This window comes from Vulpes lagopus, chromosome 5, assembly GCF_018345385.1.
Source record: "Vulpes lagopus strain Blue_001 chromosome 5, ASM1834538v1, whole genome shotgun sequence".
Lineage (NCBI taxonomy): Eukaryota > Metazoa > Chordata > Mammalia > Carnivora > Canidae > Vulpes > Vulpes lagopus.
In genome coordinates, this window is record NC_054828.1 from 84662874 (window position 1) to 84690815 (window position 27942).

A 27942-nucleotide genomic window follows, 5' to 3' on the forward strand; every position below is an offset into this window, starting at 1 on the left:
TTACATGACAAAGCAAATGTACCTAATGCTACTGATCGTACAATTTAAAATGTTTAAAATGTTAAAATTCTATGTTAGATATACTTTTCACAATAAAAAAAAAAGGAATATCCTGAAAGGAATTACAATTTACAAGAAATAAAAATCACAAACAAACATCAAGATATTTGTAAAAGGTATAGCTTGGAATTGAAAAGCCCAAATTAAAATATTTAAAATGTCAACAGAAGGGGTAACTGGGTGGCTCAGTCAGTTAATCATCTTCCTTGGGCTCGGGCCATGATCCCAGGGGTCCCGGAATCAAGCTTCACATAGGGCTTCCTGCTCAGCAGGGAGTCTGCTTCTCCCTATCCCTCTGGTGCTCTCTCACTCTCAAATAAATCTTTTTTTTTTTAATGTCAACAGAAGAAAAATTTTATAGGCATGATTTCTTTAAGAAGAAATAAAATAGTTTTTTAAATATGGAATAAAGCCAGGAGTTTATAAATTAAGGTAGCATATGTATAACAAACTTTTTAGAAGGGGGAAAATAAAAATGGTCAGGAAGCCTAAGAGCAGATAAATTAAGCTAAGACAATTCAATAAACAAACTACATACTATCAACAGTGAGGACAAAATACATTTTAAATCATTTGAAAGGAAAACAAGGTAGCAGTCAGAATAAGGGAATGCTGTGTAGGGGAGCAGCCGGAGAGAAGGGGTGGCCTGGGTGACCTCCCAGGTAGGAATCTGTGTGGCAGGCCGCAGCTTTGTCCTGTCCATCCTCCTCCCATCTGCCCCTCACCGGGCAGGTGTGTGCTGCAGGTCAGCTTCCTATGACCACTCTGGAGTCCCTCATATCCAACTGGGTCCCCTGTTCAAAGAACCCCAGGTTACCCAACAGCTTCAGGGATCCAGGCTATTCATGCCTTCAGTGGTTGAGGGAAAGGGACCCTCCCCATGTTGCTACCCAACACCCCCACCTCTTCTCCTTCCCATCTCAGAATGCACCATGCAGAGAGCTCAGCTCGCACCCACCATCCTGCCTAACCTGGCTCCCTCGAGCCCCCAAGCTTCTGGTAAGATCAGGGCTATGGCCCAGCCCCCCAACAGGGTGCTCCACCCTCCTGTTCCCTAGACCCACACACCGTGAGTGGGCACTTCCCCAGCTCACTGGGCATCTGCTCAAGTAGCTGGTGCCCCTCTGGTTCATGCCCCAGTGAATTAAAATGTCCCCAGAAAGGAGATGTTGGCTGGAGGGAGGAACTTTAGCTTCTGCTCCCCACCATGGGCCGGCCTTCTGGCTGTAGCTCTTGGTGACTAGGCCCGCAGGGCAGTGCTCCTGTTTAATTTCTACTAATGCTCAAGGTGGTTGCCATCCTGTCCATTCGGCTGCTAGCTTTAAAACTCCGGTGTGCTGCCAGTCACAGGTCCATATTTTCTGTGTAGCTGTTCCTAAAATAAACCACATAGAATAAGACTCAGATTTAGCAAAATCGACACAAGGATCTCCCTGGTCTACAGAGCTGAGCATTTTCACACTGATCTTGCTCAGAAGGCAACCACCTGGTTTATAATGCAAGCAAAATGTATTCGTGAACCTCCCTGATAATGTCTCCCAATTAAAAATTCACTATGTCCCCACTGTAGCTTAAATTTTTTTTTTCCTGAATGTTCTTTTTTTTTAAGATTTTATCTATTTATTCATGAGAGATACAGAGAGAGAGGCAGAGACACAGGCAGAGGGAGAGGCAGGCTCCCCACTGTGGGACTCGATCTCAGGACCCCAGGATCATGACCTGAGCCAAAGGCAGACGCTTAATCACTGAGCCACCCAGGCGTCCCCTCCTGAATGTTTTTTTTAAGACTTTATTTATTTCTTTATTTCTTTATTCATGAGAGACACAGAGAGAGAGAGAGAGAGAGAGAGAGAGAAAGGCAGAGACACAGGCAGAGGGAGAAGCAGGCTCCATGCAGGCAGCCCGACGTGGGACTCGATCCCGGGTCTCCAGGATCATGCCTTGGGCAGCGCTAAACCGCTGAGCCACCCAGGCTGCCCCCTGAATGGTTTTAAAAACAAATCAACTCTGGTCAAAAAGTAACAACCCGAATGTCCATCAACACGTGAATGAATGAGCAAAATGTGTGTGTGTGTATATAAAGTATATAATACACCATATTACTCAGTCTTTAAAAGGTAATTAAATTCTGATAGATGCTACGTTATGGATGAACCTTAAAAACATGATGATAAGTGAAATAAGCCACACACAAGAGGGCAAATAGAGTATGACCACTTGAACAGGATACCTAGAGTAAGCAAATTCAGAGACAGAAAGTGGACTAGTGTGTGCCAGGGACTGGGAGGAGGGGTGGAGGGAGAATTATTGCCTAATGAGTACAGAGTTTCTCTTTGGGGTAATTAGAAAGTTCTGGAGGTAGTTAGTGATGATAGTTGCACAACATTTTGAATGTAGTTAATGCTACTGAACTCTACATTTTAAAATCGTCAAAATGGTAGATTTTTTGTAATGTATACTTTGTCACGATATTAAAACTATAAGGAGGAGGGGGGCAGGCAGGGGAAGAGAGGGGGAACACAGGCCAGCAGATCTTCCTGCAGGTACCTCGATGCAGGCACATGCGTGTGTGCCAGGCAGGAGAGCCATGTGCTGGCAGGCAAAACCAAGAACAAATTTACCCTAGTTTGACCAGCACGCTGTTACATAAAAGGAAACTCTGATGTTCTTAAAATTTTACCAAGTTCAGAATAAAAATCTCATCTTTCAAATTGAACAAATTACTTATTAGCTGAAGAAAGGTAAAGGGAAGCTTGGAGTCAGCATTCTAGAGTTTTTTACGGCTAGGGCCAAATCACTGACCTCTAAAATTATCTTGGACCACACTCTGTCCTTTCTACCTTTTGGAAAACTATCAATCCCCTACACTTGCCCAAAGGCTTGTCACAAGTCCTAGATCTGCACTTTGCCTTTCCCTGCACACCACTGCCTCACCTCTGTCCTCACTTTCTCCTCCGGTCCCACCCCCTTCTCTCTCACACACACAGCCAGCCATCTGCCTCTGCCAGAGTCCCAGGCCCGTAGGCACTGACTGGGACTTTTAAATTCCTCAGGAAAACATCAACCATCAGCTCTTGTTCCACAGCAGAAGGGTATGTGGTGTCCTCAAGGCTTCTCTGCCAGTTGGCTTGGGGCTGCAGGGGGCCCCTTGCCCATCCTTTGCTCCATTGGGGCAGACTCATGGCCAGCTGTGACTCCCATAACAATCTCTCATCATCTCTGCTGTCTCCAACCTTTTGTATCTTCCTTTGGGTTTTAGAGCCATCTAAGCTCTTCCTTTTTTATTACATTCACAATGTTGTGCAGCCACCACCTATATGGAGACTTGGAACATTTCCATGGCCCCCAAAGAAAACTTGCAGCCATCACTCCCCGTTTCCCTTTCCCCCAACCCTAGGTGACCCTCTAAACTGTCTTGAGCACCTCCTTTGGAATTTCTACATTTGAGTCTCAGATCTTATTTCTTAGCTATCATACCTGGTCCTGAAGTTCCAATTTAACTTCCCATTATCCTTAACCCCCTATCTTGACCTAAATACCCTCCTTCCAACATATCCACCTGTATGTCTTTGGGTCCCTTACCTGAACCCTGCAGAAAAGCACTGCTTAAAACTCTGCTGATTGAGGGACGTCTGGGTCCTGGCTCAGCGGTTGAGTGTCAGCCTTTGGCTCAGGTTGTGATCCTGGGGTCCTGAGATTGAGTCCCATGTCGGGCTCCCTCATGGAGCCTGCTTCTCCCTCTGCCTATGTCTCTGACTCTCTGTGTGTCTCTCATAAATAAATAAATAAATAAATAAATAAATAAATAAATAAATAAATAAAATCTTTAAAAGATAACAACAACGACAACTCCACTGACCAAGCGTGGATTCAGCCTGGGGAAGATGAGCAAACAAGTAATATCCAAGACAGGCCTGGCCTCTCTCTCTGGCTGCTAGAGCACCCTCTGTGGATCAGACAATGAGGGACAGTGCAGTTCCCTGACTTACTCTGCCCGAGGTGGAGCCAGAGTCTCCTGGGAGGCTGCTGCAACATGGCATTTAAAAGGAAACTGTCTAGGACTAACACTAACGTGCTAATACCAATCTCGTGTGCCTAATAAGCTTTGTGTTCACAATTACTTTTAACAGGCTTCCAGGAATTGTGCTTCTGCTGATCTGGGAACCACACTTTGAGTAGCAGGGATGAATAGCAATAACTGCCCGAGTAAGAGTAGGATGAACTGCTTCCCCCTGCTCAGAAGTTATCTTTCCAACCCAATTACCCTGGCCACTCAGCTGAAAATTAGAGGAACACATTTTAACAAAGCACTTTTCAAACAAGGAGGAAGGGTGGGAGGGGGCAGAAGAAGAGTGTTTCCAGGCAGAGGGAAGCATGTGTGGAGGCCTGAAACAGAAAGATAGCTTTGGTTTATTGAAAGAATTAGAAGAAGGGTGCCTGGGTGGCTCAGCGGTTGAGCATCTGCCTTTGGCTCAGGTCGTGACCCCAGGGTCCTGGGATCGAGTCCCACATCGGGCTCCCTGCAGGGAGCCTGCTTCTCCCTCTGCCTCTCTCTGTGTCTCTCATGAATAAATAAAGTCGAAAGAAAAAAAGAAAGGAAGGAAGGAAGAAAGAAGAAAGAAAAAGAAAGAAAGAAAGAAAGAAAGAAAGAAGAAAGAAGAAAGAAAGAAAGAAAGAAAGAAAGAAAGAAAAGAAAGGAAGGAAGGAAGGAAGGAAGGAAGGAAGGAAGGAAGGAAGAAGGAAGGAAGGAAGAAGAAAGAAAATTCTAGCTCAGGGTGGTTGGATAGTGAGTGCAGGGAATTGGAACAAGTGATGGACAAGCTCCACCTGGAACTAAATTGGTTCCAAATTTTCAGGAGTAGAAGACCTGCCTCCTCTGGGAAGCCTTCCACCAACCATGGGGCGGGTGCTCTTCTGATATTCTTTGTCCAGCACTGCCACCATCCCCACACTTATGACAACATATCCCCACTTGCTCCCTCCTTGGTGTCTCAGCCCCCTCTGGCCTATAAAACCCGGGAGGACATGGATATGGGGGATCTATGTGGGATCAGCAAAACCAATTAATTGTCACTTAGGAACACTTTCAAAGCATTGGGACCACTGTGGGCCTCCCCCATCTCCAGCACCAGCTGGCGCCCATCTGGGAGTTCCTCTGGCCAGGCCATCCGGCTGGGCCAGGGGGAGCTGGTGGGAACAGCAGTAGAGGCTGGTGCCCCCCTCTTCCTACCTCTCAGAGAGCCTGGGCCCAAGGCCCCGGCATCACTAGAAGCTGGAACTGCGAGGAAACAGAAGCTTGATTTAGAATAGGGGGTGGAGGGATCCCTGGGTGGCTCAGCTCAGCGGTTTAGCTCCTGCCTTCATGCCCAGGGCATGATCCTGGAGTCCTGGGATCGAGTCCCACGCCGGGCTCCCTGCATGAAACCTGCTTCTCTCTCTGCCTATGTCTCTGCCTCTCTCTGCCTCTGTCTCTCATGAATAAATAAATAAAATCTTAAAAAAAAAAAAAAAAAAAGAACAGGGGGTGGAGGTGGGGCACGGTGTAACAGGAGGTTTAGACTTTCCAGGCTTCTGAGAAGCATGCAAGGAAGGTGCAAAGGTGCAGGCCTGGGGAGGTAGAATGCCTGGTGGCAGAGGGACTGTGGGTGACCCGAGACTAGGGAGAAAAGAGACCCAGTGGAGGGCGACGCAGGTGAGGCCCAGGGTCTTAGGTAACAAACATGCATGTAGTCATCCCATGCATTTGATGACAGGTCCCCATTTAGGTGAGATGTGCCTGTAACAATGCCAGTTGGCAGGTTCCGGCCTGGTTTGCGGCCTGACTGACCCTTCGAAGGAGATAAGCTATGAGCAGGCCTACGGCCAGGATGGGGGAGGGCCCTAAACACTGCTGTGTCACAACACCCAGACCCAAAGGGTGCCTGGACTTCCCGAGTCATCAAGGGACTCCCTGGATCCTGGGACCCAGCCTCTGGGTGGGGGGACCCTGTGCTGGTGATGAGCTAACTGGACCAGGTACACAGCTGTACCTCCAGGACTCGCTGCTGTATCAGAGGCTTGGGGACAGGGGGTCAGGCCTGAGGCTTCTGTAAGTATCCGGAGTTCTGAGCACTTGGGGACAAGCGGCAGGGTCCCAGTGTGGCAGGCCTGAGGAACTCACCAACCCCATTTCCTCTTCCCGGATACACATCCCCAGCCTGCGTGGGCCACGTGACCCACGTGACAGGGCTTGGGGCGGGGGGGGGGGGGGGGGGGGGGGGGGGGGGTGCTGCACCACTTCTAGCTCTAGCCCCTGTAAATCCCACTCCGTCCTCCCTTCCAGCAGAGATGCGGGGGCAAAGCAGGCTGAGGGCATTGTGGCCCCCGTGCTTCTCCCAGAATTCTTCTCGCTCTCTTTCTTGGCCCCCTTTGCTCTGTGCTTCAGCTCCTCTTCCTGAAGAAGCTGGGCCCATTTCGCTTCCTGAGACTGGGATGTCAGCCGACATGACACCCAAGAAGCTTGAAAAAGCATTGGTTGGTTTCTGCTTCACTCTCGGCTCCTCTGCAATGACCCTAAACCTGCCACTGAGCTTGCACGCTGGGAAACGAGTGGCCCTGCCACCCAGTGGCCCTGTCACCCCAGCCAGTCCTACAATGATGTGTGCATTGTGCCCTCTGAGACCCAAAGGGCTGCCAGCCAAGCCCAGCCGAAATTGCTGACCACCAATGCGTGAACTAAAGAAATGCTTATTGGTGTGTTGTTTTTGTTTTTTTAAGATTTTACTTATTTATTCATGAGACAGAGAGAGAGAGAGAGAGAGAGGGGCAGAGACACAGGCAGAGGGAGAAGCAGGCTCCATGCAGGGAGCCTGACGTGGGACTCGATCCTGGGTCTCCAGGATCGCGCCCTGGGCCAAAGGCAGGCATTAAACTGCTGAGCCCCCGGGCTGCCCGGTGTGTGTTTAATGCAGCCTTCTCGTGGCACTGGATAAATGAAACCGCGACCATCCCAAAAGACAGAAAGGAGTAGAGCCATCCTGCCACCCCCCAGTTCCCACGGAAGGAGCAGTAGGCTCTCACTGTGCTGTCGCACTGACTCTCGGGGCCTTGCTTGCTGCCAGGGCAGAGCCAGCCCTCCCCGGACTAAGGCACAAGGAACCGGATCAAGGCCCCCCCGCCTGCCCCTGTGCCTGCGAGGCCTGAGCAGAGGGCAAGGGGTAGACAAACACACACGAAGGAATAGCAAATAGCCTCCAGTTCAGGGAGGAGAAGAACTGGCCCGTCTTCTGGAAGCCCATGCGCTGGTAGAGGGCCACGGCCGAGCGCTGCAGCATGGTGGTGTGGAGGACCACTTGGCTGTAGCCCTGGTCACGGGCGAACTGCAGGACCGTCCTGACCAGGGCTTTGGCCACCCCCTGACCTCGGCACTCAGAGGCCACGCACAGGTGGAACAGCTGCAACTGCTCCCTCCGCAGGGGGCTCTCCGCAGCGGGCAGCACGCCCACCATGCCCACCACCTGCCCGTCGGCCTCGGCCACCCAGAAGCAGGAGCCGGGCTCACTCAGGTAGGACTTGGTGATGTCAGACAGGTCTGAGCGCAAACACAGGACTTTAAACTGGATCCAGGGGTATTTGGAGAAGAATCTCAGGGCAGTGAGGAGGGCGAGGCTGGTGACAGAGACAAGGAGCCAGGAGCCAGAGGCCAGGAAGAGGGCGAGGGGCACCCCAAGCAAGAGCGCCAGGGTTCGGGGCAGCTTCAGGATGTGGCGGAAGGTGGTGGGGGCGTGCTCCTCCATTCCCTTGGAGAACAAGTCCAGGACCCGTGGGCGGTCCCTCTCCTGGTACTTGCGGATGTGATAAGGAGCCATGGAAGACGGCGGTGCCGGAGTCTCCAAGCCCAGGAGGGTGAGTGAGCCTGGGTGTCCTCCCACACCACCCCGCAGCCCTGGGAAGAGAAAGGAAGCCCCGTGAGTGCCCATCTCTGCCACCGCCCACGGGTCCGGGAGACCCTGCTCCAGGGCATTTCTTTTTTGCTTCTGCCCTAGAGGATGTAGGTAACAGCCACTGGGAGAATGTGTGGGGTCAGAATGATTTGCATATGATCCTGTCTCCATCCCTTCTTAGCTGTGTGGCCTTGGCATGTCACCTAACTTCTCTGAACCTGTTTCTTCATCTGTAGAACAGGATAAAATAAAAAGCTGCCTTCCGGGATTGTTTTGAGGATTTAATAAAATAATACATACAAAGCTCTGGTATATAAAACACCCTCCTCTCCACCCTCCTTCCCTTTTACTGGCTCACTTAGCTTCGTGGTACGATGGAGCGGCACCATGCAGCAGCCAGACCATGTGTCCCCCCGCCTGCCCATCCCTCTCTAGGTACCATGCATGGCAGGAATCCTGTGTTCCCAAGTAAAAGTTTCAACAAAGGCTCCTTCTCCCACCCTTTTGAAAAAGATTTGATTTTATTTGAGAGAGAGAGTGAGCACGAGTGGGGATGAGGGACAGAGGATGTCGGGGCTGGAAGCAGATTCTCAGCTGAGCAGGGAGCCCGACTTGGGGCTCCACCCCAGAACCCTGAGATCATGACCTGAGCCAAAGACAGACGCTTAACCAACCAAGCCACCCGGGCGCCCCCAGGCTTCTTCCCCCTCAACTGCAAATTTTGGGGCTGCCGAGGTGGTATAAGAGTCAAACATCAGACCTGCTACCCAGAAGAGGGTCTGGGGTTCCAGGCCTCTCTCAAGACACTGTACTTCAACCCGAGCCCTCTCACCTGCTACCGCAACAGCCTTGAATGTCCAGAGCAGTGTCAGGATGGCCTCTGCCCTCAGCCTCTGACTGGCATCCAGGATCGACTGCCCGGGCTTGCTCCACCACCAGGAACCAGGCCTTCCCCGATGGCCACCTCATTGGTTGGCTTCTGCACATTTGATAATCATAAACCCCAGGATCCTAAGGCTGCGCCTGGGCCATGAGGGAGCAGGAAATCCATTTTCCTCACTTCTATGATTGCTCGGGAATTCGCCTGGAGGAGGAAGCAGGATCTGGAAGGTCTCAGGAGATTTTGCCCTTGCAGATGGCCTACACTCTTCCTCCTGTGGTGGTTCGCGCCTGGAGCATCTCCCAGTTGGAACCTGGACGCTCTGGTGTCCACCCGCATCTCCTTCACACAGCCTCTAGGAGCCTGGAGATTGCAAGCCTCACCTTGTGCTGTCATCATGGGCCAGAGTCCAGACTCCTGGCTCAGCGCGCAAGGTACTCTCCCTGCCCAGGCTCTACTCTCTTTCCTTCTTTCCCTCCCTACTCTCCCTGCCCAGAGGGAAACACCATCTGCAGTTCCCTGCCCTCATCTCACTAGGCCCTTCCCTCCTTCCTTCCTTCCTTCCTTCCTCCTTCCTTCCTTCCCTTCCTCCCCTCCCTTCCTTCCTTCCTTCCTTCCTTCCTTCCTTCCTCCTTCCTTCCTTCCTTCCTTCCTCCTCCTTCCTTCCTTCCTTCCTTCCTTCCTTCCTCCTTCCTTCCTTCTTTCCTTCCTTCCCTTCCTCCCCTTCCTTCCTTCCTTCCTTCCTTCTTTCCTTCCTTCCCTTCCTCCCCTTCCTTCCTTCCTTCCTTCCTTCCTTCCCTTCCTCCCCTCCCTTCCTTCCTTCCTTCCTTCCTTCCTTCCTTCCCTTCCTCCCCTTCCTTCCTTCCTTCCTTCCTTCCCTTCCTCCCCTCCCTTCCTTCCTTCCTTCCTTCCTTCCTTCCTTCCTTCCTTCCTTCCCTTCCTCCCCTCCCTTCCTTCCTTCCCTCCTTCTCTTTCCCTCCTTCCCTCCCTTCTTTTCCTTCCTTCCCTCCTTCCCTCCTTCCTTCTTTTCCTTCCTTCCTTCTTTCCTCCTTTCCTTTCCTTTCCTTTCCTTTCCTTTCCTTTCCTTTCCTTTCCTTCCCTCCTTTCCTTCCTTCCCTCCTCTTCCTTTCCTTTCCTTTCCTTCCCTCCTTTCCTTCCTTCCCTCCTCTTCCTTTCCTTTCCTTTCCTTTCCTTTCCTTTCCTTTCCTTTCCTTCCCTCCTTTCCTTCCTTCCTTTCCTTCCTTCCCTCCTCTTCCTTTCCTTTCCTTTCCTTTCCTTTCCTTTCCTTTCCTTTCCTTTCCTTTCCTTTCCTTTCCTTTCCTTTCCTTCCTTCCTTCTTTCCTTCCTTCCTTTCCTTCCCTTCCTTCCTTTCTTTCCTTCCTTCCTTCCTTCTCTTCTTTCCCTTCCTTCCTCCCTCCCCTCCTTTCCTTCCTTCCTTCCTTCTCTTTTTTTTTAATGTTTTTATTTTTTATTTATTTATTTTCTTTATAAATAAATTAATTTTTATTGGTGTTCAATTTACCAACATACAGAAAAACACCCAGTGCTCATCCCGTCAAGTGTCCCCCTCAGTGCCCGTCACCCATTCCCCCCCACCCTCCACCCTCCTCCCCTTCCACCACCCCTAGTTCATTTCCCAGAGTTAGGAGTCTTTATGTTCTGTCTCCCTTCCTGATATTTCCCACACATTTCTTCTCCCTTCCTTTATATTCCCTTTCACTATTATTTATATTCCCCAAATGAATGAGAACATACACTGTTTGTCCTTCTCCGATTGACTTATTTCACTCAGCATAATACCCTCCAGTTCCATCCACGTCGAAGCAAATGGTGGTTATTTGTCGTTTCTAATGGCTGAGTAATATTCCATTGTATACATAGACCACAGCTTCTTTATCCATTCATCTTTCGATGGACACCGAGGCTCCTTCCACAGTTTGGCTATTGTGGACATTGCGGCTAGAAACATCGGGGTGCAGGTGTCCCGGCGTTTCATTGCATCTGAATCTTTGGGGTAAATCCCCAACAGTGCAATTGCTGGGTCGTAGGGCAGGTCTATTTTTAACTCTTTGAGGAACCTCCACACAGTTTTCCAGAGTGGCTGCACCAGTTCACATTCCCACCAACAGTGCAAGAGGGTTCCCTTTTCTCCGCATCCTCTCCAACATTTGTGGTTTCCTGCCTTGTTAATTTTCCCCATTCTCACTGGTGTGAGGTGGTATCTCATTGTGGTTTTGATTTGTATTTCCCTGATGGCAAGTGATGCAGAGCATTTCCTCATGTGCATGTTGGCCATGTCCATGTCTTCCTCTGTGAGATTTCTCTTCATGTCTTTTGCCCATTTCATGATTGGATTGTTTGTTTCTTTGGTGTTGAGTTTAAGAAGTTCTTTATAGATCTTGGAAACTAGCCCTTTATCTGATATGTCATTTGCAAATATCTTCTCCCATTCTGTAGGTTGTCTTTTAGTTTTGTTGACTGTATCCCTTGCTGTGCAAAAGCTTCTTATCTTGATGAAGTCCCAATAGTTCATTTTTGCCTTCGTGGATGTATCTTGCAAGAAATTACTGTGGCCAAGTTCAAAAAGGGTGTTGCCTGTGTTCTCCTCTAGGATTTTGATGGAATCTTGTCTCACATTTAGATCTTTCATCCATTTTGATTTTATCTTTGTGTATGGTGAAAGAGAGTGGTCTAGTTTCATTCTTCTGCATGTGGATGTCCAATTTTCCCAACACCATTTATTGAAGAGACTGTCTTTCTTCCAGTGGATAGTCTTCCCTCCTTTATCGAATATTAGTTGACCATAAAGTTCAGGGTCCACTTCTGGATTCTCTATTCTGTTCCATTGATCTATGTGTCTGTTTTTGTGCCAGTACCACACTGTCTTGATGACCACAGCTTTGTAGTACAACCTGAAATCTGGCATTGTGATGCCCCCAGCTATGGTTTTCTTTTTTAAAATTCCCCTGGCTATTCGGGGTCTTTTCTGATTCCACACAAATCTTAAAATAATTTGTTCTAACTCTCTGAAGAAAGTCCATGGTATTTTGATAGGGATTGCATTAAACGTGTAAATTGCCCTGGGTAACATTGACATTTTCACAATATTAATTCTGCCAACCCATGAGCATGGGATATTTTTCCATCTCTTTGTGTCTTCCTCAGTTTCTTTCAGAAGTGTTCTATAGTTTTTAGGGTATAGATCCTTTACCTCTTTGGTTAGGTTTATTCCTAGGTATCTTATGCTTTTGGGTGCAACTGTAAATGGGATTGACTCCTTAATTTCTCTTTCTTCAGTCTCATTGTTAGTGTATAGAAATGCCATTGATTTCTGGGCATCGATTTTGTATCCTGCCACGCTAACAAATTGCTGTATGAGTTCTAGCAATCTTGGGATGGATGGAGTCTTTTGGGTTTTCTATGTAGAGTATCATGTCATCAGCGAAGAGGGAGAGTTTGACTTCTTCTTTGCCAATTTGAATGCCTTTAATGTCTTTTTGTTGTCTGACTGCTGAGGCTAGGACTTCCAGTACTATGTTGAATAGCAGTGGTGAGAGTGGACATCCCTGTCTTGTTCCTGATCTTAGGGGAAAGGCTCCCAGTGCTTCCCCATTGAGAATGATATTTGCTGTGGGCTTTTCGTAGATGGCTTTTAAGATGTTGAGGAAAGTTCCCTCTATCCCAACACTCTGAAGTGTTTTGATCAGGAATGGATGCTGTATTTTGTCAAATGCTTTCTCTGCATCTAATGAGAGTATCATATGGTTCTTGGTTTTTCTCTTGCTGATATGATGAATCACATTGATTGTTTTATGAGTGTTGAACCAGCCTTGTGTCCCGGGGATAAATCCTACTTGGTCATGGTGAATAATTTTCTTAATGTGTTGTTGGATACTATTGGCTAGTATCTTGTTGAGAATTTTTGCATCCATGTTCATCAGGGATATTGGTCTGTAATTCTCCTTTTTGGTGGGGTCTTTGTCTGGTTTTGGAATTAAGGTGATGCTGGCCTCATAGAACGAATTTGGAAGTACTCCATCTCTTTCTATCTTTCCAAACAGCTTTAGTAGAATAGGTATGATTTCTTCTTTAAACGTTTGATAGAATTCCCCTGGGAAGCCATCTGGCCCTGGACTCTTGTGTCTTGGGAGGTTTTTGATGACTGCTTCAATTTCCTCCCTGGTTATTGGCCTGTTCAGGTTTTCTATTGCTTCCTGCTCCAGTTTTGGTAGTTTGTGGCTTTCCAGGAATGCATCCATTTCTTCTAGATTGCTTAATTTATTGGCGTACAGCTGTTCATAATATGTTTTTAAGATCGTTTGTATTTCCTTGGTGTTGGTAGTGATCTCTCCTTTCTCATTCATGATTTTATTAATTTGAGTCTTCTCTCTCTTCTTTTTGATAAGGTTGGCTAATGGTTTATCTATCTTATTAATTCTTTCAAAGAACCAACTCCTGTTTCTGTTGATCTGACCACAGTTCTTTTGGTCTCGATTTCATTTAGTTCTGCTCGAATTTTAATTAACTCTCTTCTTCTGCTGGGGGCGGGGTCCATTTGCTGCTTTTTCTCTAGCTCCTTTATGTGTAAGGTGAGCTTTTGTATTTGAGTTCTTTCCAGTTTTTGAATGGATGCTTGTATTGCGATGTATTTCCCCCTCAGGACTGCTTTTGCTGCATCCCAAAGATTTTGAATGGTTGTATCTTCATTCTCATTAGTTTCCATGAATCTTTTTAATTCTTCCTTAATTTCCTGGTTGACCTTTTCATCTTTTAGCAGGATGGTCCTTAACCTCCACGTGTTTGTGGTCCTTCCAAACTTCTTGTTGTGATTAAGTTCTAATTTCAAGGCATTATGGTCTGAGAATATACAGGGGACTATCCCGATCTTTTGGTATCGGTTCAGACCCGATTTGTGACCCAGTATGTGGTCTATTTTGGAGAAAGTTCCATGTGCACTTGAGAAGAATGTGTATTCAGTTGAGTTTGGATGTAAAGTTCTGTAGATATCTGTGAAATCCATCTGGTCCAGTGTATCATTTAAAGCTCTTGTTTCTTTGGAGATGTTGTGCTTAGAAGACCTTGATAGAAGCGCGAACTCTTCTCACTGTAGCGTTTCAGCTGTTCTCTCTTTAAATCTCAGGCCGAATTCATAGATTTTCAGGATGATTTGAAGGTTATCTAGGTAATTTGGTGGGGACAGGTGATTTGGGGACCCTACTCTTCTGCCATCTTGCCCCTCCTCCCTCCCTTCCTTCCTTCTCTTTCCTTCCTTCCCTCCTTTCCTCCTTCCTTCTTTTCCTTCCTTCCCTCCTTCCTCCTTTCCTTTCCTTTCCTTCTTTCCTCTTCCTTCCTTCCTTCCTTCTTTCCTTCCTTCCTTCCTTCCTTCCTTCCTTCCCTCCTTCTCTTTCCTTCCTTCCTTTCCTTCCCTTCCTTCCTTTCCCTCCTCCCCTCCTTTCCTTCCTTCCTTCCTTCCTTCCTTCCTTCCTTCCTTCCTTCCTTCTTTCCCTCCTATTTCTTCTCCCCTCCCCTGCCATCCCCTCCTTTCCCTTCCTTCTTTTCTTGGTACTCTTGTGCAGGATTCAAGTACTAAGTGCCTGGCGACCTCTTCACCTATAAGCAACGCTGCCATGCAGCTAATGGGCACAGCCTGGGGTGCACCTGCTGTGCGTTCTGCTCCTTAGTCATGGTCTGTGCCTTAGCAGCTGTGAAATTTTTTGCACTGAGATCAACTAAAGCAGGGGACAACAAAACAGAAAAATCCCTTCTCTGGGACACATATATGCTGTCGAGGGGGCTGCTTCCCCCACCTCCAAGACTCCGGTGCGCCTCTCCGTTCGCCCCTCACCCCGACGCACGGTGAAGCCCCCCAGCTCCTGAAGCCAGGGTCACAGCGCTCCTCAAGCATATGCAAGCATGGGACGCTCCTGTGGGCCACGTGGGCAGGCGGCCCGGAGCAGAGGGCCCAGCACACCCAGGACGTCGGCGCTGGGAGGCCCTCGGACCTCCTGCCACCGGGCGCCGGGAGCCCCGCACCGCCTCTCACACCCGCGGGGCGGGGCTGCGGGGCTGCGAGAGCGGAGGCGTGAAGACCTTGAGGCGGCGGGACAAAGGCAAGGTTTTCAGGGAAAGTTGGCCAACACGGCCAAGGAGGGAGGGACAGGGAGGTGAGGGCGCCTAGGGCCTGGACGCGAGGGGCCTGTCCTCCCAGGTATGGAGTTTGGACTCTACTCCAAAAGCGACGGGAGGCCATCCATATGCTTTTCCCCGGGGAGTAATGTAAGCAGGGGTGTGTGTACTTGTGTATGTGCATGTGTGCGTGCATGAGTGTTGCTCTGGCTACATCTGGAGAGTTGAATGGGAGGAGACAGTCGTGGAAGCACATATTCCCCACCCCACAGGCTAAGTACAGATATGCAGGTTGCTCTCTGTCCAAGAGCACCTGGCCCGGAAGGGCTAGTCCCAACACAAATAGGGCCCTCTTCCACTCGCCAAATCTGAGTCCTACCACAGAGCTGAGTCTGGCCAAAGAAAAGGGACCCGTTTCTTATTTGCTCAAAAGCATCACTGCCCACTGGGCTGTGTATCTAATGGGCTGTGACTGTGTGAAAGGGGTACCTTGTTCTATGTCCACTAAGGAGCCACATGGGCCAGCAGAGGCCCTACAAGAGTCAGTGGTGGCTTGGACCCAAGTGAGGGGACCCAGATGGTGAGAAGCAGCCCACTTGTAGGTGCATTTTGGGGGCTGAAATGGCAGGAGTTTGTAATGACCCAAATGGCAATAAGGACAAGGAAGTGGTCAGGGATGACAACCACATTTCTAGAAGAAATAGAGGTGCTGGAGAGAGGCTGACTTGGAGAGAAAGATCATGACTGCCCCTACTGGTACCATCTTGAGGCCTTCTGGTCAGAACCCATAGGCTGGGGTCTGGGCCCAGTGAATGGAGACTGCTGATGTGCCAGGTCTTTGGCACTCAACAAGGCCACAGGGGTAGAGTTTAACATGAAATCTGAGGGGTGAGCCATGATTTCGTACATTTTAACATTTCAATGTTAAGCAAAATTTGAATGAGGAATCAAAAGGGAGGGACAGAGGACTCCAAAGTACAGTGGAGTTTTCCTAGCGAGTCTAATATTAACCAGTCAAAAACCTAATAGTCAAAGTGAAGGGCCAGAGTTCTGTGGTCTGTCCCCAGGCCTGTACTCTCTCTGTACTCTCACTGGGCTCCTGTGACCTCCTCAAAACTCAGTGGCCTTCGTTTCCATTCAGGCTTTTCATCCTTCCTCACAACCATAAATAATGAAGATTTATTGACATGGGGTGGGGGTGGGGTCAAAATATAGCTCCAAGAAATAAAAGACTATAAAACAGTAGGTTTTAACTCATTTTGGCAGGGTGGACACCTGGGTAGCTCAGTCAGTGAAGCATCTGCCTTTGACTCAGGTCATGATCCCAGGGGCCTGGGATCGAGTCCTGCCTCAGGCCCCCTGCTTTGCTGGGAGATGCTTCTCCCTCTGCCTCCGCCTGCAGCTCCCCCTGCTTGTGCTCTCTGTCAAATAAATGAAGTCTTACAAAAAAAACCCCTTATTTTTTGGAAAAATATAACTCAAAACTACCAGACACAGCATGCAGAGAGAAACATCTGAGTGATGTACTAGAGGCTGGCAGCAGCTGTCTCCAGGTGGAGGACTTATGGGTCATTCTCTGTGTAAACCATGAAGCCTGGAGTGTGCTGCGGCTCCAGGCTCCTGCCTTCAGATGGTGAAACGGAGGCTTGGGAATCTACCTGGCTCTGCCTTAGCCGGACCTGAGAATCTAAAGGCACCTAGTTAAGATCATGAACTCCTAAAGGTAAGGCAGATGTGTTTATTCTATTATTTCATGTTTTAATTAACTGTTGTAGTGTGTACAATTCAGTGGCTTCAGCACACTCACGATGCTGTGCAGCTGCCGCCTCTACCTGGTTCCAAAGCATGTCCACACCCCAGAAGAAACCCCCTGGCCTCCATGTAGTCACTCTCTCTTCCTCCTCTCACCAGACCCCGGCAACAGCTAACTGGCTTTCTGTATATGTCATTTAAATGGAATCATGTGATATGCAAACTTTTGTGTTGAGCTTTTCACTTTGTTATTGTTGGTTTTTAAAGATTTTATTACTTTATTCACGAGAGACACAGAGAGAGAGATAAAGGCAGAGACACAGGCAGAGGGAGAAGCAGGCTCCATGCAGGGAGCCCAACATGGGACTGAATCCCAGGTCTCCAGGATCATGCCCTGGGCTGAAGGCGGCGCTAAACTGCTGAGCCACCAGGGCTGCCCTCACTTTGTTTTCAAGGCTCACACACGTAGCATGTGTCAATAGGTCATTGCTTTTGATGGCCGCATAATATTCCATGGTAGGGATATCCCACGTTGTTTATTCATTCCCACCTTTTGACTATTGTGAATTGTGCTGTTATGAACATTGGTGTACAGGTTTTGGGTTGAGCACCTGTTTTCAGTTCTATTGGGTATACACATAGGAGTGGAATTTCTGGGTCAGATGGTGATTTTATGTTTAACATTTTAAGGAACTGCCATACTGTTGTCCAAAGTGGCTACGCTGTTTTACTTTCCCCACCAGCAATGAGTCCTATTTTTTTTTAACTATCTGCCTCAGCACTGGTGCCACTGCATAAAGAGAAGAGATCGTTGCTGTTTACTGAGAAATGAGATGCCTGGCACTGTGAGGAAGCTATTTTCCTGTGCTCTACAATTTGATATTCCTGACAACCTAAGTACTAAAGACATTAATGTCCCCATTTTACAAATAGGAAACCAAGGCCAGAAAAGCTGAGATCTCCTATCCAGGGCCTCAGAGACTCACCATTGTTCCAAAGGCTGTGGATTTAAGAGGAACATGTCACTAAACTCCACGCTTCTATCTCTGAAAAACATTCCCCACTGCATTACTGCAGCCCAGAAATGTGCCGGTGAGATGGACAGGAAGTGGCATTGCATTTGGAAGTCTCAGGGAGAAGAGACAATCAACTCAGCTTCGTTTAACTTAGTTCCCAGAATCTCCCCTAACTTCTTGTCAGGGCTCCCAGTAACCTGATGCCAGGCCAATGCCCTAAACTTCTACTGACAACTTACCATTTAAAGAAGATGAATGGAAGAAAATCATGGCAAATCCTTTCAAGGGAAGAAGACAGTGAATGGGTCATCCTTGGTAAGGTGTTCGGAAATCCTAGGACAATGATTCTAGCTCTACAGAAGTGTTCTGTAACTTTTCAACTAATTGAGAAAATGAGAGGGTATCAGGCCCCAACACTCAATTAGGGTAACTTAAGCAGATTTTATGCAGATGATCAAAGGGGCTAATTCTGAAGGTGTGGTGGGTTGAGAGGGACCGAGAATGGTGCAAGAACCAGGTGTGTTATTTCTCAGAGGTGGGAGAGGTGACAGGCACCTGACCCAGGTATTGAAAGGTTCAGGGACAAAGCCAGCTCATGTGAGCTTGTAGGGAGGAGTCAGGAGAATGTGCTGCCTCTCTTCCCCTCTCCAGACTCTGGCAGGCCTCTCCCTGGCCAAACCCAAGCAGAAGCCAAAGAGAAGAGTCCTCTTGCTGCCATATAGGTCAGCCTCCAGACAGGGAGGCGGGGAGATAGTTGAAGGGTGATTTGGAGGAGAGTGTGGGAGGTCAGAGGCACTAAGGACTATGGAAAGGTCAATACAGGCAAATTTGACAAATACAAATTGCTCATTCTGAGACCAACCAAACTAGGTTGTGCTTTCCTGGATATTGTGATGTGAGTTCAGGGTAGCTGCTGTCAGCAAACCAGCAGCAAGGATGGGGGTGCAGAATGGCACCTTCCTGCTCTGGAAAGTCTAATGAGTTCAACTCCCCCCCTCCCCCCATAATTCCACTTCAGAGAAGCTATCCTAAAGAAAGGGAAACATGTACAAAGATTTATTTGCAAAAGTGAAACATTGAAGGCAACATAAATGTGTAAAAATAGGAGAATAAGTACGTATGTGACATTTTACACGTCAATAAAAAGAATGTGAGTGATGGCACGGGAGGGGTAGTATGCTGGAGATGTTAGGAACACAGGGCCAGACTTGTAGCCTGGGGTAGCTGAAACACTGCATCAGGGGAAGAGATGCCTCTGAATGGGCAGGTCTGGGCGAGGCACCACCTTAAGCAGCTGATCAAACTCTGTATCAGCAGTAACGGGCCAGCCCTCATGTGCCTCCTGATGACACACAATGGCAAGGACACAAAACTTACCTACTCTTACTCCCAAAAATATTTAAGCTGACTTAAATCATCAATAAATCCAAATAGTGTGGGAGTCTGAAAGACATCAAGGGTGCTCCTCAAAAAATGTCATTATTTTTAAGAGGTTTACTTTAAAGGATATGAGGTATGATAACTAAACACTGTATAGGCTGAAGTGCCAGGTCTACTTCCAAATCAGTCAGCAAAAGTATGTGTACACCTGAGTACAGACAGGAGAGCCAGAGGCAAGAGCAAACTAGTTTAGGAAAATGTTAACACATAGTGAATTCACATGAAAGGTATGTGGACTTTTATTGTACTGTTAATTGTCTAGGTTTGAAATTTTTTGAAATAGACTTCAGAGACTAGATCTAGTTCCTTGCTAGTAAAAATCTCTTGGGATTGTAGTAAGGACTAAATGAGGTAATGTGTATAAAATGTTAAGCACACTACCTGCAAGAAATGTACTTATGTGCTTTATTATTTATGATCATGATAGAAATCACTAAGTATTTCCACCTCCATGCTTTCTGGCACGTGGCAGGATCACACTTCTGTCCTTTGTGAGGTTGGCAGGACCACGTGACTAGCTTTGGAGATAAAGTTCTTGAGTCACTGCCCTGTGTGTTTACTGCTTCATGCGGGCTATGCAGACTATGCATGACACAAACTTTTGTCCTGTGAAACCAGTGAGCCTTAGGGACTTTAATTGAAGACTAACCTAACCCAGAAGTCCACAAAGTATGGACCTCAGGTCAAATCCTGCCCACTACTTCTTTCTGTCAATTGAATTTCACCGAAACACAGGTATACGCATCATTTATGACTTGTGGATGCCTCTGCACTATGACAGCAAGAGGTGAGCTTATGGCCTGGAAAGCCGGAAATATTTACTATCTGGCCCTTCATAGAAAAGTTTGCTGACCCCTGACCAAGGCTGTCTTAACTGCTGCAATCAAAATAGAAGATAAAGTAGGAAAAGAAAACCCAAACCATTTCTAAAACATGGCTTTGTATTAGCTGTATGACCCTGAGCAAGTTACTTATTTGTGTAATTTTTTAGTTGCCTTGTGTGTAAAACAGTGGTAATACTAGTATTTACCTCATAAGGTTATGACAAATAAATTCTTGTATGTAAAACCCTTGGAACTGGGAGGCTTAGAAGGGAATTGCTGGAACAGCCAGAAGTAAGGGCAGGGATATGAGCTGATGAATATAAAATCACTGAGGCAAGAACCTAGGAAACACCCAATTATTCCAATTTTATAAAGATGAAATATATTTGAATAGAAACAGATCGGAAGACGAGAACACATAATAGCAACAGTGGCTATCTTTTAAAATATTAAGAGAGAAGATTAGGCGTGGCTTTTTTTCCCTTTGTTGTACCATTGTGTTTTCTACGATTGAACATATATACATTTTATAATCAAGAAAGAAAACTCCACTTTTTAAAAAGAAATGCTGACAATATCTAATATTTCTGTCATTTCACAAAACATCTTTTGTTGACATTCTACAAATGATGCCATCCAATAACGTTCCAATACTTTCTTCTTGTGAAGATAGTTTATATATCTGTAAAAATAGAAGACAAATCATATTAATATATTAGCATTATACATTATATATTAATATATATTAATTATATATTATAATTATATATCATATAATACATAATATATAGAATATATTATATAAAAGTATATAATAATCACATGATATATTAATTATATATTAATATATTAATTATACATAATATATTAGCATATTAATATATTCATGTACTACTCATTTTCATTATACAAACATGTATGAGTTAAATTATTTTTTATTTAACTACTGGGATAATGGTATGAAATCACAAGTCACGAACATGATTAAAATATGCCAAAGTAGATGGCAATTCATCATTTATGTCAAAAGTTCCCTTTAAATTGCAGTTATGGTTATAACCCTCTAAACACAGAAACCAAATTGTACCAATTTTAAAAGTGTACATCTAGACATTAAAGATCAAGCCTATACAGTGCATTTGGAGTGTAAAATACAGAATGCATTTATCCTTAGAGAATGCTTTCATCAACTTTTTTTTTTTTTTTTAGGATTTTATTTTAGGATTTTATTTGAGAGAGAGCAAGTGAGAGAGTACAAGCAGGGGGAAAAGCAGAAGGAGAGGGAAAAGCAGACTCCTCACTGAGCAGGGAGCCAGATGTGGGGCTAGATCCCAGGACCCTGGGATTATGACCTAAGCCGAAGGCAAACGCTCAGTTGAGCCACCCAGGTGCCCCTTATCAACTAAATTTCTAACTATATTTTAAATAAACCTCCATCTCCTAATTCTTAGCTTCTATAATTATTTTTCAAGTAATTCTTAATTATATTAACCTTTCTTAAAAGTTAAAAAAAAAAAGCACTGGTGATCAGTAAGCAAACAGAATCAGTATTATTCATCTAGCACACTTTTTCTAAAAATAGATTTACAAACCTTTTTGACTTCTGTAATATTTGTTATGTCAGGAAGGTTTTTCAGAGAAACTTGATGACCTTCTACCTGAGATATTAGGTCTTCTTGATTTATCTGTTTTTCTCCCTCTTCAATGTAAACAATTAGAACTGAAGTGTCTTTTGCTGAGATACCAAATTTTTTTAAAGCTTCTGAAATCTAAGGGAAAAAAAAAGACAAAAAATCAGTAGTTTCTGTGTCTGAGATATCTCCCCATCGGCCTCCTCCCTCTCTGGTCAGGTTCTTATTCTACATATCCTAATGGTTCTCTCCACCTACAGTGTTTCTGTTCAACAGCTCTTCCACCAGCTGCCAGCTCTGCCTCTAGACCACTCTGCTCACAGCTGCACCTCCCTCCTACGCAGTCAAGCCCACTTCTTGGCATGGCACACAAACACGCACTCCCTCTAGTCCCTGGTGACCCTCCAGTCATGCATGCCTACCTTCTAGCCAGCCTGGACCGTGTGTGGGGGGGTCCCATCCTTTCATACTTTTTTTCTTGTTCTCAAACTTTGTCCTCTGCCAGGAGGAGTCCCCTCATCCTTCGCTGTCCAGTGCACACGGCACTCCTCGCTGCACCCTCTTACATGGGTTGCTTCTTTGTTGTTTCCCTAGGTTTGAATGATTATTCCCACTATACTATTTATCTTAGAGCATTTGGATTTCTGTCTTGTTTCCTGGCCTTCCTCAGGAGCGTATTTGTTTCTCCCTGGAACTGTAGCCAAAAGAGGAACAAGTCCAACTGATGTTTATTCAATTGATGATATTAGAATCTGGTTGTGTTAATAGTAGCAGTAATACTAAAGTTTCATCAGCAAAACTTCAGGTATTTTTTATGTGCCATAGATGGGCTGTCTTCAGCTCAGTAACTGGTTACTATCAGTATCTCAACCCTTGAACTCTGTGCTCCAGGTATGTGAGTGACATGGTAAGGGCTGTTCCAGGTAACTGGCAAGCTTCTGGCTATGGAAAAGACATGGATTCTATCCTCAAGAAGTTTATAGAGAGAGTAAAAGATGTGCACGATAACACACAAATATCCATGCTTACTGTTTTACCATTTAAATGTCTGTATTATTTAGAGGGATCTTCCTGACCCTATTATATGGTAAGAAAGACAGATAAAACTATCCTCATTTAATGTAGCTAAGCTTTTGTTTACTCAAATGTGAGAAGACTGCAAAGCTTATTCATCTAGCAGGAGGCAGTGCTAAATCTCAACTCTGTCCAGAACTCTCTTAACGATTATTTTGGTTTGTTACCAACAAAAGGCTTAAAGGAGTTAAGCCTCCAACGCAACACTAGGGAACACCCATTATCATGACAAAGTTAACAGAAATAAAATGAAATACATATTAATTACATTGTTATTTGGGGAAAGGTTGAAAATAATTTCAGTTGATAGAGTTCTTGTCTTCATTTTTCCTAGTTTGTAGAGATGAACTGCTTTGTTTGCTGCAACAAGTATCTGAAATGGATCGACAATCTACCAAAGAGAACAAAAAGAATTACACATGGAGAATCTGAAGCATCCTGGAGATACATGTCTTATCTTTTGGTAACTCCAATGTCAGCCTGTTTTAGTCATCACAATTTCTATGGACTATGTTTTCAAAATTACTGGGTGTTCAGAAAAATCATAGAATTTTAAAGCTGCAAGACAAATAGTAAAAAAAGTTTTAAATAACATTTATTGAGGACTAATATCATGGAAAAAGCCATATTCTAAATATTTTACGTGTATTATTTTAATTCTTAAAACTATCCTATGAAATCAGTATTATTATCCATGTGCAGTAGATGAGGAAACCAAAGCAAAGACTGTATGGGCTTAAATCCTAGCTCTGTCATTTATCACCAAGGGGACTTGGGCAAATTGCTTAATTTCATCTGTTAGATGCAGATAGTCATAGTAGTTACTTCACAGGGTTGTTGTGAAAATTGAATGAGTTGGTATAGAGAAGGCACTTAGAACAATGGCAGGAACAGAGTAATAAGCATTCTCTAAAGGTCAGCCATCACTTGTTCAAAGTCCTAAGTAGCAGAGCTGGGATTAAATCCTGCTGCCATGGTTCCCCAGTGTGTGCTCCTAACCACAATGCATGTCTCTTGTGAAGAGATCTTTTTTTTTCTTTTTTCTTTTTTAAACTAACATCTTTTTAAATTTTTTATTTACTTTTAAAATTCAATTTTGTTTACATATACTGCATTATTAGTTTCAGGGGTAGAATTTAGTGATTCATCAGTTGCATATAACACCCAGTGCTCATTACATCAAGTGCCCTCCTTAATGCCCAGCACCCATCTAGCCCATTCCCTACCCACCTCCCTCCAGCAACCTTCAGTTTGTTTCCTAGAGTTCAGCATCTCTTATGGTTTGGCTCCCTATGTTCATCCTATTTTTTTGTTGTTGTTGTTCATCCTATTTTATTTTTCCTTCCCTTCCCCTATGTTCATGCTTTGTTTTTTAAATTACATGTATGAATGAAATCATATGGTATTTGTCTTTGACAGAATTGTTTCACTTAACATAATACCCTCTAGTTCCACCCACATTGCTACAAATGGCAAGAAAGATTTCATTCTTTTTGATGGCTGAGTAATATTCCACTGTGTATATACCACATCTCCCTTATCTGTGTATGGACATCTCATCTCTTTCCACATTTTGACTGCTGCTATAAACATTGGAGTGCAGGTGCCCCTTTGAATCCTGTCCAGAAATTTTTCTAGTTCAGATGAGAAGATGAAGATCCAGGCATTGTTGTTACACCAGAGCCAGACCACAACCTTTCATATCTCCAGGAAGGTCCTGGCACTTTGGCTTCTACTGAATGTTAAATTCAAGGCTGGCCTAGTCTGACTCCACAACTTGGACAAGAGACTTTACCCAAAGATGACAATTTTAGGCTAACCTATAACATCATGAAAAATTAACATATTCTTAAATGCCTCATTATAGTTCCTCTATTCTCACTTGTACTTACCACCTTAGGGTTTATTAATGAACCATCAATAGCACCTTCCATGGCCTTTTTTCTCAAATCTCCAGCATTTTTTACATCTTTAAATAATAGAAGGGTCACCCTGCATTCAGGAAATAGGTCCAGCTGATGTGTTAACTGCATTTCATAGACAGGCAGGATTCTATTCGCGTAAAACCAAAAAGACCAAAAGACTTCATTTGTTTAAAAGTTAACATTATAATTCTCTATAAAATATCCTTGCTAACAAATAAAAATTATTTTAATAATGACAAAACTATTAAACTAGAAGAATCCATCCCCAAAGCATATCTGGCATCCTCATGAGATGTTGTCTTCCTACCCCGCTGAGTTGTTTCTAGCTTCCTTTTCCATTCCTCAGAAAGAATCAAGGCTGTACAGATCTCCTGCTTGTACAGACAGGATCTGATGCATGGCTGAGGGGCAACTTCTCTAACAGACAAGTAGGCAGGAATTTTTTAGAACATAGGTTACTTATGGTATTAATGAAACCTCACTCCAGCTTAGCCTTTTTAGCTTTCTGGTCTTACCATTTTATGTATATTTTAAGCAGAACCTAGACACAAATATTAAGAAAATGATTTTATTGAAGAAAGGATGACACTTGATTCAAAGATACTCATTTTACACATGACATTTAAGCAGAGAGGGTATAATTACTAAAAAATCAGTACTAGCCCTTTCTTAGATTAATAAGGACAAAGACCTAAAGAAACAGATGACAAGAACTTGACTAACTAGAAAGACAACCATACTCTTGAAAAACTAAGTATTGCAAAAATCTGACTTTTAAAACAATTTCAGTCTTAGATATTTTGGTGAGGATTTATAATGATAAATTTATTTTATCCTTTTACTTGGTAGGCTCCATTTCTAGGACTGTTTTCCAGGAATAATTTAAAAACCTGAAAATTTATGTAATTAGATGTCCTTCTCATCATCTTAATAGCAAAAAATTGAAAACAAACTACCTAGCTGGGCAGCCCAGGTGGCTCAGCAGCTCAGCCCCACCTTTGGCCCAGGGCGTGATCCTGGAAACCCCGGACTGAGACCCATGTCAGGCTCCCTGCATGGAGCCTGCTTCTCCCTCTGCTTGCGTCTCTGCCTCTCTTTCTTTTCTTTTTTTTTTTATAAAACTTTATTTATAATATATACTTATACAGTTGACCTTTGAACAACATGTTCTTGAACAATGCAGGTCAAGACTTTTATTTATTTATTTATTTTTTAATTATGATAGTCACAGAGAGAGAGAGAGGCAGAGACACAGGCAGAGGGAGAGGCAGGCTCCATGCACCGGGAGCCTGACGTGGGATTCGATTCCGGGTCTCCAGGATCGCGCCCTGGGCCAAAGGCAGGCACTAAACCGCGGCGCCACCCAGGGATCCCTCTTTCTTTGTGTCTCTCATGAATAAATAAATAAAATCTTAAAAACAAAAAACAAAACAAAACAAAAACTACCTAGCTAATAACGGGATTTGTCGTGACTAGACAACCATTAAAAACTGATCTTGAGAGCAGCCCAGGTGGCTCAGCGGTTTAGCGCTGCCTTCAGTCCAGGGTGTGATCCTGGAGAACCGGGATGGAGTCCCATGTCAGGCTCCCTGCATGGGGCCTGCTTCTCCCTCTGTCTGTGTCTGTGTCTCTCATGAATGAATGAATGAATGAATGAAATGAATAAATAAATAAATAAATAAATAAATAAATAAATAAATCTTAAAAAAAAAAAAAAAGCTGGTCTTGAAGAGCAGTTAAGGATGTGTGAAAACAGCAATAAAGAACATGGAGTAGGGACGCCTGGGTGGCTCAGCGGTTGGGCGCCTGCCTTCCGCTCAGGTCCCTGATCCCAGGATCGGGTCCTGCATCCGCTCCTGGCGGGGGAGCCTGCTTCTCCCTCTGCTTGTGTCTCTCATGAATGAATGAATGAATGAATGAATAAATAAATCTTTTTTTTTTAAAGGACATTGAGTAAAAACATCTGAGTGAAAAACAAAACATAAAATGTAGCATAAATAGTGGGCTTCTCCAAAAAGTGTATAAAAATTACTGAAAGGAAACTACACCAAAGAGTTATCTCTGACTTGGGAGAATTACATGACTTTTTATTAGGAAAAAAACAGTATATGTGAATAATGTCCTGGCACACGGTAATTCAATCTTTATTGGCATGGTCATGTCCAGCAGGGAAAAAAAAAAAAAAAAAAAAAAAGAAGATCCCGAAACATAAAACGAATATATTCCCAATTACACAAAAAAAGATGCACACGGAAATCAAAAACATGAAACAGACCAAATTATGGCCATCTCGGGTGGTAGGATTATTAGTAATTTTTATCTTCTTAATAAAAAATGTGGGGAAAAACTATGGCTTCTGAATTTTCTACAGTGACCACACAATATAGGAATACGTATAATCACGGAAAACACCTCTTCGCCGTTTATGGGTTTACACTAAGGAAGAAAGGACCCCTAGCAAAAGTCAAAATATAACTCGGAATCACCGCTGGGCACCTGCCTGTCGCTCCACCCACCCCAACAGCTAACCCAGAGCGCCGACGACTCGACCTCTTAGGTACCCGCCCCGCCCGCTTCCCGCCGATACCCAGCGCGTCCAGCCGGGCGGCAGCCGCGCTCTCCCACAGCGGGGCGCCCCCCGGCCCACGCGCCCGCGGCAGGAGCAGCGAGCCTCTCTCTCCACAGAAACCACAGCGGGTCCTTCCGCCGCTCGAGTTCTAAAGCCCTCAGACCCTCCGTCGGGGGAGCCTCTCCCTCCTCCGCTCGCAGGCGCATGCGTCCCGCGCCCGCGCCGCGGCCTCCCCAGTTTCAAGGCTCTGCCCTCCGACAGGCAGAACTCCGACTTCTTCCTCTTTCCCTTCAGCCCGCCGCGAAGAGTCCGTTTACCTGCGTGCCCCGGGCCCAGGTCCCTCTTAGTAGCGCTCCTCGGTCCCTTCGGGACGTCAGCGAGGGGGGCGGCCGTCCCCGCCGAGCGGCGTCCCCGCCCCTAGCCCCTCCGGCCGGGCCCGCCGGGACCCACAGCGCGCGCGCCCCGGGTCCGTCCGGAAGACCTTCCCCTCGGAAACAGCTCTCGCTTTCCGGAAGCCGGGGCCCGTCCTTCACTTCCGGCGACGGGGACGATTAGGTGCCGAGACTGGACGCTGAGGTCTCCTTGTCTCCCACGTCGGTTTCCTCCTAGGCAAAGAGCAGCGTTGGCCCGGATGACGTCTCGCTACGGTCCTCTTCGGGGCCGGCGGGACTGGTTCCCTTCTTGCACTCGGTGCGGTCATTTGGGGACGACCTCCTCGACTGG

The 27942-nt window shown here is 45.8% G+C and overlaps 2 protein-coding genes across 6 annotated transcripts; both read right to left on the bottom strand.

Annotated features, from left to right (window-relative positions):
* Positions 1 to 606: 606 nt before the first annotated feature.
* On the bottom strand, positions 607 to 8946 carry NAT8 (N-acetyltransferase 8 (putative)). 4 transcript variants are annotated; one of them, XR_005987828.1, is made up of 3 exons: positions 3643 to 4612; positions 1129 to 1435; positions 607 to 854 (listed from the first exon to the last, which is right to left on the bottom strand). XR_005987828.1 is itself a non-coding variant. In XM_041755360.1 (2 exons), the coding sequence occupies exon 2, from the start codon at positions 7905 to 7907 to the stop codon at positions 7203 to 7205; it is 705 nt and encodes a 234-aa protein (XP_041611294.1). In that variant the 5' UTR covers positions 7908 to 7984; positions 8815 to 8946; the 3' UTR covers positions 7031 to 7202. The 4 variants fall into 4 exon arrangements, 1 of the variants encoding a protein (XP_041611294.1); XR_005987827.1 differs by lacking the exon at positions 3643 to 4612 and adding an exon at positions 8815 to 8936 and having other exon boundaries at positions 607 to 1435; XR_005987826.1 differs by having other exon boundaries at positions 607 to 1435.
* An 11433-nt stretch (positions 8947 to 20379) lies between these two features.
* Positions 20380 to 27694, bottom strand: TPRKB (TP53RK binding protein). 2 transcript variants are annotated; one of them, XM_041755361.1, is made up of 5 exons: positions 27537 to 27694; positions 24618 to 24777; positions 22994 to 23116; positions 21613 to 21789; positions 20380 to 20702 (listed from the first exon to the last, which is right to left on the bottom strand). In XM_041755361.1, the coding sequence occupies exons 2-5, from the start codon at positions 24756 to 24758 to the stop codon at positions 20616 to 20618; spliced, it is 528 nt and encodes a 175-aa protein (XP_041611295.1). In that variant the 5' UTR covers positions 24759 to 24777; positions 27537 to 27694; the 3' UTR covers positions 20380 to 20615. The 2 variants fall into 2 exon arrangements, with proteins under 2 accessions (XP_041611295.1, XP_041611296.1); XM_041755362.1 differs by having other exon boundaries at positions 24618 to 24717; positions 27537 to 27689.
* Positions 27695 to 27942: the final 248 nt, after the last annotated feature.

Coding starts and splice junctions, on each gene's coding strand:
- NAT8 (XM_041755360.1), bottom strand. CDS start 7,907: ATGGCTCCTTATCACATCCGCAAGTACCAGGAGAGGGACCGCCCACGG.
- TPRKB (XM_041755361.1), bottom strand. CDS start 24,758: ATGCAGTTAACACATCAGCTGGACCTATTTCCTGAATGCAGGGTGACC. Junction 21,790..22,993: donor ACCTTTCCCCAAATAACAAT/GTAATTAATATG, acceptor TTTTTCCCTTAG/ATTTCAGAAGCTTTAAAAAA. Junction 20,703..21,612: donor ATATTACAGAAGTCAAAAAG/GTTTGTAAATCT, acceptor CTATTTTTACAG/ATATATAAACTATCTTCACA.